Source organism: Aspergillus brasiliensis (genome assembly GCF_001889945.1).
Source record: "Aspergillus brasiliensis CBS 101740 unplaced genomic scaffold ASPBRscaffold_14, whole genome shotgun sequence".
Lineage (NCBI taxonomy): Eukaryota > Fungi > Ascomycota > Eurotiomycetes > Eurotiales > Aspergillaceae > Aspergillus > Aspergillus brasiliensis.
Window position 1 is genome coordinate 266415 of NW_027137455.1, and position 10809 is coordinate 277223.

A 10809-nucleotide genomic window follows, 5' to 3' on the forward strand; every position below is an offset into this window, starting at 1 on the left:
CACTTGGAAGCTCCCAAATTTAGGACCTGGGCCACACTACTTTCAGCCTGAGCCTCAATGAGTCTACACTGTTATTTCCCTAAGCTGTTTCCTTGACCCAGATCTAGCCACTATCCTTCATCTAAATAATCGTAAAAGTCATTCGTGGGCCTTCGAGTCCAGTTCCTCGGCAAACAAAGGTACCCATTCGCTTGTATAACTTCGTGCCATCAGCATCGGTGATGCCGGCCTCAGCAACCGCGAGTCCAATTCCATGCGAATTATTATACGGCTCCTCGTCGTTGATGTATAGAAGCCAAGCTTCTCTGATATCGCGCGGCCTCGGACTGTCATCGAATTCAAAGTCCACTTCCCCACTCGACACTGTACAGGAAACCTTTTCTGGTTCTGGGTCTCCAAGGTCAACCAGCTCCGCAATACACTTCACAGTCAACCGTGCCGATTTGATCGCGCCGTGTGGCAGGTCCTCGTGAACGGGAATTATCTCACACGAAACCACCTCAAATGAATCCTCTCCCTCGAAACAGTTGATATATCCCAAATAATCGTAATAGACGGGATGGTCACGAGACGCCCACGACCACGACGGCGCAACGTACGACTCGTAGGCTGACCGTGGCGAGTAGTTCCTAGGAACTTTCCAGAAGAGGTCCTTGGCCAGTGACTCGGACCAGAGGCCGGCCCAATACTGACCGGGCTTGAATAGGGCCTCCCACTCTAACACAATACCCATGAGCGCGGGCAGCTTATCCGCCTCGAAGGTGAGTGATCTCTTGGAGTATTGTACAACAACGGCGACCCATTCTTCAGCTTTGGCCGATTGAACCGAGTATGCTCCATTTGGTTTCGCCGTTTCCACTACCTGCTCCAGCTCCCTAAGGTTCACCAGAGTTTTGGGGTGTGCAGTGATCCGCCCACCGTCCGATTGGACGGTACGTGCGGCGCATCGCAAAGCAGGGCGCTGGCCATCAGCTAGAAACATGACCAGGCGTGGACTAAGAAGCGCCTCCTGGAAGGTCCAGCCTCGTTTCAGAATCGGGCTGTCAAAAACATCATGGTCGGATAAATCATTGCGGATTTCGAGGGAAGCCACCGTGGCTTGGCTTATGTCGTCGCGTATGTCTGCATGCCAGGTGCGTATTAACTGGTCGTCATTGCAGTCTGGATAGGCCTGTCGCAAGAAGCCTTCCGTCGCAGCTTTGGCCGACATGACGCAGATTGTGAGGACGGCTCCTGAGTAAATCGAGGCCATCTTACCTAGCTCGACGATCTTGTGCGACTCGGAATCTTGCACAATGCATAATGCGTCCACCCATAAGTACTGGTAGCCCATCGCAATGGTGGCACGGATGGCGTCGAGGATAGTTTCAGGGATCTCTGCCGTGTCCATGCCAGCTAAGTATGAGCCTAATCGGCTGGTCGTCGTCATGTTTGGCTGGATCCCGCCCCAGCAGTAGCTCAGACAGACGTAGTGAATTGGCGCGACCTTGATGTCCGATGTCTTGATGAGTCGTACGGCTGGTGACGCTGATGTCCCAGAAAGCTCGAGCAGGAAGGAAGGAAGGCTTAAGCCCTCTCGCGGCTTGCAAATCCGGTGATTATCCGTGCAATCATCAATCAGGGCGCGGAGAGCCCGACAATCTTGAAATAGCTGTGGAGGTAGTGAACTCTCATCTTGAAGATCGTTACTTTCTGCGGATATATTGTCGTCCTGTTCTGATAGCTGCAGGTCACTCAAGTCCAATCCGGAGGATGCGACATTGACTGAGACAATTTTCCTATAAACCCGAAAGTAACCCATGAGAAGGGTATCCTCATCATCAGGCGTTGTGACAGTCACCATGGACCACTTCCACGGATCCCTAACGATAATCGAGAACTCAAAATCATCATCATCATCACCCAGTCCACCTCGGATATTGTCAAGCAGGACACAGAAGATACATCCCCAATCCGCGTTCTGCACGAGCAATTCGGTGTTTTGACGAAAGGACCGCTCGAACCCGACAAACGCATCCCGGCCGGTGAAGTAGGCCGTTGGGTCAATCTTCACCTCATAGGGTCCCTGATCGTGCAGAGACAGTGGATCCATACTGCGATCAATCACGTCCAGGAGGTGTTGGTCGAAGACTGTTGTCTGGCACCAGTCACATAATTTGTAGCTCGACATTGTTTCGGAGTCGCAGCACGATATAGCCGAGTCTGAAATTTCCATCACGGTGGCAGAGGAAGCTGACGCAGGAAGTTCCGTATCTTCCATGCGTTTGTAAAATAGTAATATGTTTTATATCTAGCAGGATCAAAAGATAGAAAGTGTCCGATGGTGGAGGTAGAAGGGAAAGAGACGTTTGAAACTATGTACGGTGAGATGACAGCCTGCGTGCCCTAAAGATTATCACCGCCTAATAACCTCATGACCCCGCATCTCGTATTCCAGACCTCACCAAAGACGCTTTAGGTTGGTTTTTCAGCTTTATCACCCGCTGACGGCTACTCATTCCTTCATTGGTCTAAGTCTGAGAGCCTCCTTGGCCCGTTTGGGCGTTGGTTGCGCGTAGGTGGGGTTCTGCTAACTCCTGTGGCACTTTTTCTGATTGGCGTCGCTTGTTGAAGGGTCTTAGTTTGTGCCTGTAAGGCCGGGACTTCCTTGGGAAGCTTCTCAATCTGGTCATGAAGGATATTCTAATCATGTTAGCCTCCTGTAGGTCGTTTTTGGTGGATTCGAGGAGTGCGGTTCGCTGGTAGATGATGTCTTTCAGGCTTCGATAAGCTTCTACCTCTCTGGTTGTGACTCAGCCTGCGTTTCCGGCTACAAGGACGCAACCTAAACGAGTCGACGTTCACCTGGGTTGAAAATCCCCTACCGAGAAGCTGATGGTCACTTGAGTGATGAGTGTTTGTGGGCGGGGGCTCGGGCCCTCCCGCGGCTGGAAAAGCTCCCGCTCGGTGCAGCCTTTTAGAAGTCATTCTGAGTTCCTTGAATATTTCTTAAATCCTCAAGGTTTCTTTTAGGGCGCCAGTGGTTGGTTCTCAAGGCCGTACTGTGTCATCCTTGAGCCGCATACAAGCAGCGGGCCATTGGATGACAAGGCCACTGACCAATTGAATCTGAATGACCCTTTGAATCTGTCGTTGTGGGGTACATGCGCAACCGGCCACTCAACACACTGAGCCGGAACTCGCCTTGTGCTGGACGTCACTTATCATTTCCGAAGCTAAAGAGTATACTAGCACTTCGTGGCCAGTTGTGACAATCGACACGTTTGAGTTCCGGGAAAGTCGCATTGTACCATGCTACCTCATGCCAGGAATATAGCACTGAATTATGGTGAGAGAGTGAAGTATTCGCTGACATCGAGCATACGCGGGCTGATTGCTCTATGTTGAATGAAGACGATTAACGTATGGAGATCCTAGAGGTGAAAGTGAACGCGGGAAGTCAAAAGCTCCCGAATTGCCTAGACTCACAACACGGTATCTTGGATGGCGAGATGGGAATGCCTGGTAGTAGTGTTTCATATCAATTTAAGAACTCTCGGATGAAATCAACCGACGGGGCACTTACGGGCTTAAACCAATTGTCGTTCAAAACCCATCATACCTGGGTAGCAACCGGCCCGCAATTGATTAAAGTAAAGGGATTACGCGTCGCTCCGAGATACCATCAAAGATTGTACGTGCAGAACATGCCATTGCAAGTCTGATGTCTGTACTCATACCCATCGGAAATAAACTTCTTCATATTTAGCTCCGGCCCCCGATCTCCGACCTGCGGAGTTTTTCTTAAGCGGGACCCAATGATGGGCCGCGCATCGAGCATCCCTACCTTATTTCCGCAGGGCAGGCGTTTTACCACGGTTCTAAGTCAATCTATTTTGCGTTATTTCGTCCGAGAGATCGTCAGAGAGCCGGGCATAGCAATGATCCTCACGATGATGGGATGGGCCGCGTACCCTCGGCGCAAATATCCGTGAAGATGCAAGGCACGTAGCAGCATCGTTAGGGGTTGATTCTCGGACACCTCACAGCATCTATTTAAATGCTGTCTGTCTCCTGAAGTATGCCAATCATTATCCTACCATCTGACTTCCATTGATTCTACATTTGCATTTGACAGGATGAATCAGTCACGTCGTGCGCTCACTCTCGCCACACTCATACCCTTCCTAGCTGGGGCCAATGCAGCGCTCTATGATACTGTCATCGAAACGCAATATGGTGGAGTTCAAGGCTACCCGGCCTTCACTAGCGAGCCCGCCGGCAACCTGACCCATTGGAAGGACATCACCGTTTGGAAGAACATTCCCTTTGCCGCCACCACCGGCGGGCAGAACCGCTGGAAAGCGCCCCAGCCGGTGAGCGCATGGAACGGCACCCGCGATGCGAAGACTTTTGGCAACGTTTGCCCATCTGCCACCCAAGGAAGCTCCGAGTATACCATCGACGAGGACTGCTTGAACCTCAACATCTGGAGTCCGGCCAACTCGACCGACGCCAAACTCCCAGTGGTGATGTGGAGCTACCCGGCCCTGTCCACGGCGGCCGATGCCCTCTTCGACGGTGGCGGCATGGCCGACCAGGGGATTGTCTACGTGAACTACAACTACCGCACCGGCTCCTTCGGCTGGTTGGCACACCCGGAGCTGTCGGAGGAGTTCTACCAGGTGACAGGATCCAACAGCTCCGGCAACTGGGGCATGCTGGACCAATTTGCCGCGCTGAAGTGGATCCATGAGAACATCGCCGCGTTTGGTGGCGATCCTGAGCACATCACCGTCATGGGCCAGTCCGCCGGATCCGCGGCCACCCAGCACATTCTCAACAGCCCCCTGACCAAGGGTCTGATCGTCGGCGCCATTATTGAGAGTGGAGTGCGCGATCCGCACGATCCCCTCTGCACCAGTCTGGCCGAAGGCTACAGTACGTTGGAGGATCAGCTGGCCCAGGGCGAACGCTTCATGGCCAGCTTGAACTGCAGCTCCATCGCGGAGATGCGCGAATTGCCCATGGACGATCTGATCGTCACGGGCGGAACGTTCGGCAGCACCAGCGAATGGAGCTTCGGCGCCACTCTGGACTACTACGCCATGCCCGACACCTACTACAACACGCTCATCAAGGGTCTGGCGCAGGATGTGCCCGTCATGACCGGCAACACCAAGGATGAGAGCGGGGCCAGCTACGGCCTGAACCTCACGGTGTCCGAGTACCTCGCCGACATGAACGAGACGTTCAGCGAGCCCTGGCTCTCTCGCTTCCTGGCGCTGTACCCCGGAAACACGACGCGGGCAGCCCCGGGCGCCTACAACTCGCAGTGGACTGATCGGTCCAAGGTGGGCACTTGGCTGTGGGCGCAGCTCTGGGCGACGGCGCGCACCAGCCCGGTGTATACCTACTTCTGGGACCACGCTCCGCCCGGTATGGACCAGGGCGCGTACCACGAATCGGAGATCAACTATGTGCTGAACAACCTGTATGGCACGGACCTGCCGTGGACGGCGGCCGACTACTCGATCGCCCGGAAGATGAACCAGTACTGGGCCAACTTTATCAAGACGGGCAATCCCAATGGAGGATCTCTGGTCCAGTGGCCGGCCACGGGGGATGATGCTAAAGTGCAGCATGTGGGCAATGGATGGGGAGAGATCCCGACTGCATCGGATGCCAAGGTGAAGTTGTTTGAGGAGTGGTTCGAGACGCTGCAGACATACTAAAGCCCCTGAACTATGTGTTTGTACGTAGCTGTCTGTATATAGCCGTCTGTAAATAGCCATGCTCCCGTACATAGTGTGTAGTATCGCAACAAGACGCAAATTGCCTGATATGCTTCCCCGCATTGTGGCCGATCATCCTGATTAGCCATTTAGCCGGTAGATGTCTGTATATAGCTCCGCTCTCGAACTGCTCCTAAGCTCGAATGCCTAGCTAAGATCTAAAGTGATTTTACTGATAATATCCCCTTGCTGAGTGCCATCGACACCATGGCCCGTCACAACCTATACAACCTCATCCTCCTCCTCTCACTAACTCTACCTATCCTATCTACGCCCCTCCCCTCTTCCCAACTTCAATCATCTCAATCCCACTGGGTCGACATCTGGACCACGATGCCCCAACTCACCGAACCCGCCAACCTCCCCCCAGCCCCATTCGTACGTACCTCCACCCTCTACCTACCAATCCAAGTACTTAACACATCAGTGGAATAATAGAACTCCACCCCTGCAATCTTCCCCAACACCACCCTCCGCCAAACCCTCCGCCTCACCCAACCCGCCCACACCATCCGCCTGCGTCTCTCCAACGCCTTTGGCACGACCGACCTCCCCATCACCTCGGTAGCCATCTCCCTGCCCCCCAACAACACCCTCGGCAGTGCCTCCATCATCCCTGACACCACCACGCCACTATCCTTCGACGGTGATACCTCGATCCTCGTCCCAGCAGGGAGTCTCATCGTCTCAGATCCGATAACTCTGCCCCAGCAGGCGGGGACGACACTCACAGTGGACTTGTACTTGGAGAATGGACAGAACGGGACGGATATTACCTCCCATCCGGGGAGTCGGACGACGTCGTGGATGGGGTTTGGGGATATGGTTGGTGTGGATACCCTCAAGGGGGAGGATGGGGAGGATGTAGTTGGGGTGGAGCATTGGTATATCCATTCCCTTTTCTTATATCCATTTCCTCTATCTACCTCTATTGAGGGGGTAGAGTATACTTGACGAATCAACTAATACAAGTGGATGAATGGGGATAGGTACTTCATCTCGACCATCGAAGCCCTCCTGCCTGATACCTACCACGGATGCGCAATCCTAGGTGATAGTATAACAGATGGACGAGGGAGCGATACGAATGCAAATAATCGGTAAGTACCATCTTCCTTCCCCTTCCTGCTTACTAGCACCGAATCCAATGAAATAAATTAAATGAAATGATATAGCTGGCCCGACCTCCTCCTCCCGTACCTCCACACCAACCCCCAAACCAGCACCAGCACACTATCCCTCCTCAACCAAGCCGCCGGCGGCAACCGCCTCCTCCACGACTCCCTCGGCCCCAACACCTTATCGCGGATCGACCGGGACATCCTCTCCCACTCGCGCATAACGCACACAATCCTCTTCGAGGGAGTGAACGACATCGGCACCGCACCTACCGATCCCACCTCCCAAAAAATCATCGGAGACAGAATCATCATGTCCTACCGACAAATCATCACGAGATTGCACGCTGCGGGGATCAAGGTGATCGGAGCGACGATTACACCGTTTGGAACACCGGGGAATTCATCTGTTGTGCAATCGTATAGTGATTCTGAGAGGGAGAGGACGAGGCAGAGGGTGAATGCGTGGATACGAGAGGAATCATCATCCGAAAGGGGGATTGGGGTTGGGGTTGGGTTCGATGGGGTGGTTGATTTTGATAAAGTGGTTAGGAGGGAGGAGCAGCCGGATTTGTTGAAAGAGGAGTTTGATAGTGGGGATCATTTGCATTTGAATCCTAAAGGGTATGAGGCGATGGCTAGGGGTTTTCCTGTGAGTTTACTGGATTAGATGAATTGTGGGTAGGTGGAATAATGTCATTGGCTCATCCACTACTACTAACTAGTATTATTATGGTTCATTCACATACACATACACATACTCGTGCTCTCATACTCATACATCTGGAACTGCTTCACTCCTACGGAGAGAAGAGTTTAGTATCCCCGCAGACTGCGACGACGGGGCATGCTACGACGCTTCAGGGCAACACCCGCCTCAGCGGCCGAGGTATACGGACCAAAGTCCGGGGTTCCACCCAGGGTACCGAAGATATCACCGATGTAGTTGCTCGGGGTGATACCAGCGGCGAAAGTGGAGTTCCACTCGCTAATGATCCCCTCGACGATCTTGACACCGGCGTTGTAGATGTTCTGGACCGAGGGCTCATACGCACCGGTAGACGCGTAGAGGAGGTTCTCGCGGGCCGACTCGCCCGGGTACGGGCGGTCGAAGTCAGAGGCAGTGCGCATGACAATGATCCGGGAGAAGTCGACGAGCTTGGCCTTGGCGGCGCGGACCATGGCCTCGAGGGTGGCGTTGTCCTCCTGGGCCGAAGCGCAGTAGTTACCGGTGCCGTTGGTGAGGACCTTTGTGGTGTTGGCGAAGGTGTCGCCGAGGATGTTGCCGCTGTAGTAGACATCGCTGGTGGCGACATCGCACTGGACGACGGCAGGGGCAGCCGCACCGGCGGCGTAGATGCCGTCGGAGGTGTTGTAGTGCGCGCGGTAGGCCTTGGCGGCATCACTGTCGGCGAGAGTGGCCTTGCTGGCGAAAGCAGCGGCCAGCTGGCGCAGGTTGTCGTTGACCTCGAAGACCTCGGTGCCGTAGATGCTGCCGGGGTATTGCCAGGGGTACTCGGAACCCTGGGGGAAGTAGCCGGTGGTGGCGTTGGGGGGCATTTCGCGGATGTCGATCTCGTACTGCAGGGCGACTTGGACGGCGTAGCGAGCCAGGGTGACACTGCAGATGGTGGTGAGTTCGGGGTTGACACCGGCGATACCGGCGATGAGGAAGTAGGTGTTGGTCAGGTCGAAGGTGGGGTTGAAGATGATGGAGGAGACGGTCACGGCGGCGTTGATCTCGGCTTCACCGGTGACCAGCTGGCAGATGTTGTGGTCTGCGGTGCAGTGCACGTCCGGGAAGAGCGGAGAGGCTCCGGGGATGGTGATGTTGTGCTCGAGCACATTGAATTCAGGAATACCCCACCAGATGGCAGCTTCGGGTTCAAACTGTATTTGTTAGACATAAGAGCATATAACACTTGGGGGAGAGGAAATACCATGGACACAATGAAGACCTTGGGAGCGATCTTCTCGGTGGATTGACGCGCCGCGATGCTCTTGGGCGCGGGGACGGAGCGAGCCGCCGCCAAGGAGGACAGACAGCTGCTGGCGAGCAGCAGGCCCGTGGACACGGATTGAAGGAGCTGCATGGTGTGCGATGAGGGTTGTGCAATGGCTGGGTAGTGGAATTTCAGCTGGGAAGACCTGCCTTTATAGCTTGCAATCGAAGTCGTTTTTTCTTCGCATTGCCCGTATCAACAGTGTCGCTATCGGGATTCGGCCATTGGTGGTGTGGTTTAGTTCGACCCACCGTCGCGTGCTAAAATGTCCACCTTGTTGAAAAAATCTGCCCGGGAGACGGGCAGATTAGGAAGGATTTGCAGCACGAAGCGGAGAGGGTCGCATTGGTGCCTGCCAGAAAGCCAATGATCGGCAGTCCATTCCGTACGAACCGAGCCAGTTGCTGCGGTGGTGAGTTAGTGCTGGCTCCACTGAGCTGAAGCTGAAGAATGGGACGCGATTTAGCTGAGGAGATACTAATATTTTTTTTCTAGCTGTCGAGTATCTGGAAGATCATCACTCAACTAGAACATGACATACATCACTACTCCGTACAGGAGATAGAGGGATCCCTTTCCTGTTCCTGGAGATGACCCCGTGGCACCGCGGGACGGAGCCAAGCACTAACGCAGGAACCAAGCAACTTAGCAACCAACGTAAACACATCGCAGATAGCGGAGAGATAAGCGGAGAACGCCGGCCGATAACCATCGCAGCAAGCTGAAGCAATATCGCGCAATTAATTAACTTAGATTGCCTTATCGCTCACCGGCCTATCAACTGCCACTAGTAGCCTAGGAGAGACTAGAGAGAAGGAAATCCGGTGGACTCCTCCACAATTCTCGACGCTTCCATCGCTGCACCCAGGAATTGCTCCAAATCTGCAGATGTGTGGCCATCGTGCAGTCTTCAGTCGCAGCTGATTCTTTAATCTACATCAGAAGCTGAATGTCAAATCCCGATGGACAGAAAATGGATGGTATTAGGCGGAGATAGGATACACTGACTACTGAGGGTGCTCCGGAGTGATGAGGGCCAGCTGAAGAAAAGTCGCATCATCACCACCCCCACCTCCACCGTTCCCTTCAAATGCCGTAGGGCGTACTGCTTAGAGAGACTAGTTACTAATGGATGGGAGATATTATATCCGGGGTGAATTCATATTGTTGTCTCCGTCCTGCTGAGCAGTGTTGCCCTTCTAATACCTACGAGTATTATCAGTGGTAGTAGAAATATATATCTTGGAGGTACTACTAGTGGTATATGGAGGATGTACCATGAATAACTTAACAACTCAAAGTAATCAACAACCATTCAGTATCAATGATTTATCTAGTACACGGCTACAGTGAAAAGGGTCTCATTTCTTGAAGTTTAGCTAATACTACAAGCATCACCATCAATCAGAAATTTCTCCGTTCCTGTCCGATACTTATCGCGGTGGCCCCGTGCTATCGGACCAACACTTGCTCACATGGGAGCAAGACATTGTGGGAGAATATCATGAATACCACCACCAACACCACTACTACAAACTCTAAAATACTATGGTAGGGAACGACATGCCAATCTACTACTTCGTACTGTTTGGAAAACCGTTCTGATATTGAATGTTGCCGCGGGTATAAACATCACGCCCTTCCTGGGAGCAATGCCCTTCCTGGGAGCAATGCCCTTCCTGCTAGCAATACAATGTCCGCGGACTCCCTTCTTACTACATTCGCGCTCAGACTCCTTATGCGAGTTCCATAACTGGATATATACCTGAATAGCGGGGACGGAGACATCAATCATCTTCGATGTAAATAGTAGTATGTAACTGCAAGGGGATGCCAGTCTCTAAGTCTACTGAGTACTTACATTACTAGTAGATTCTTCGCGTCGCCCTTGTTTGATCCAATCACCATTGATAC

The 10809-nt window shown here is 53.2% G+C and overlaps 4 protein-coding genes across 4 annotated transcripts; 2 read left to right on the forward strand and 2 right to left on the reverse strand.

Moving 5' to 3' along the window:
* Positions 1–19: 19 nt before the first annotated feature.
* ASPBRDRAFT_58464 (HET domain-containing protein) lies at positions 20–2170 on the reverse strand (the record flags this gene model as incomplete). The annotated part of the gene is made up of 3 exons (XM_067627898.1): positions 20–79; positions 176–609; positions 694–2170. 3 exons carry the CDS (start codon positions 2168–2170, stop codon positions 20–22), a joined length of 1971 nt encoding a protein of 656 aa, XP_067475127.1.
* Positions 2171–4118: 1948 nt separating this feature from the next.
* On the forward strand, positions 4119–5714 carry ASPBRDRAFT_134924 (carboxylesterase/lipase family protein; the record flags this gene model as incomplete). The annotated part of the gene is made up of 1 exon (XM_067618660.1): positions 4119–5714. The coding sequence occupies one exon, from the start codon at positions 4119–4121 to the stop codon at positions 5712–5714; it is 1596 nt and encodes a 531-aa protein (XP_067475128.1).
* Positions 5715–5968: 254 nt separating this feature from the next.
* Positions 5969–7562, forward strand: ASPBRDRAFT_68610 (SGNH/GDSL hydrolase family protein; the record flags this gene model as incomplete). The annotated part of the gene is made up of 4 exons (XM_067629003.1): positions 5969–6152; positions 6213–6658; positions 6764–6874; positions 6950–7562. Exons 1-4 carry the CDS (start codon positions 5982–5984, stop codon positions 7560–7562), a joined length of 1341 nt encoding a protein of 446 aa, XP_067475129.1. The 5' UTR covers positions 5969–5981.
* A 146-nt stretch (positions 7563–7708) lies between these two features.
* On the reverse strand, positions 7709–8985 carry ASPBRDRAFT_134464 (purine-nucleoside phosphorylase; the record flags this gene model as incomplete). The annotated part of the gene is made up of 2 exons (XM_067618611.1): positions 7709–8782; positions 8833–8985. 2 exons carry the CDS (start codon positions 8983–8985, stop codon positions 7709–7711), a joined length of 1227 nt encoding a protein of 408 aa, XP_067475130.1.
* Between the last annotated feature and the right edge of the window lie 1824 nt (positions 8986–10809).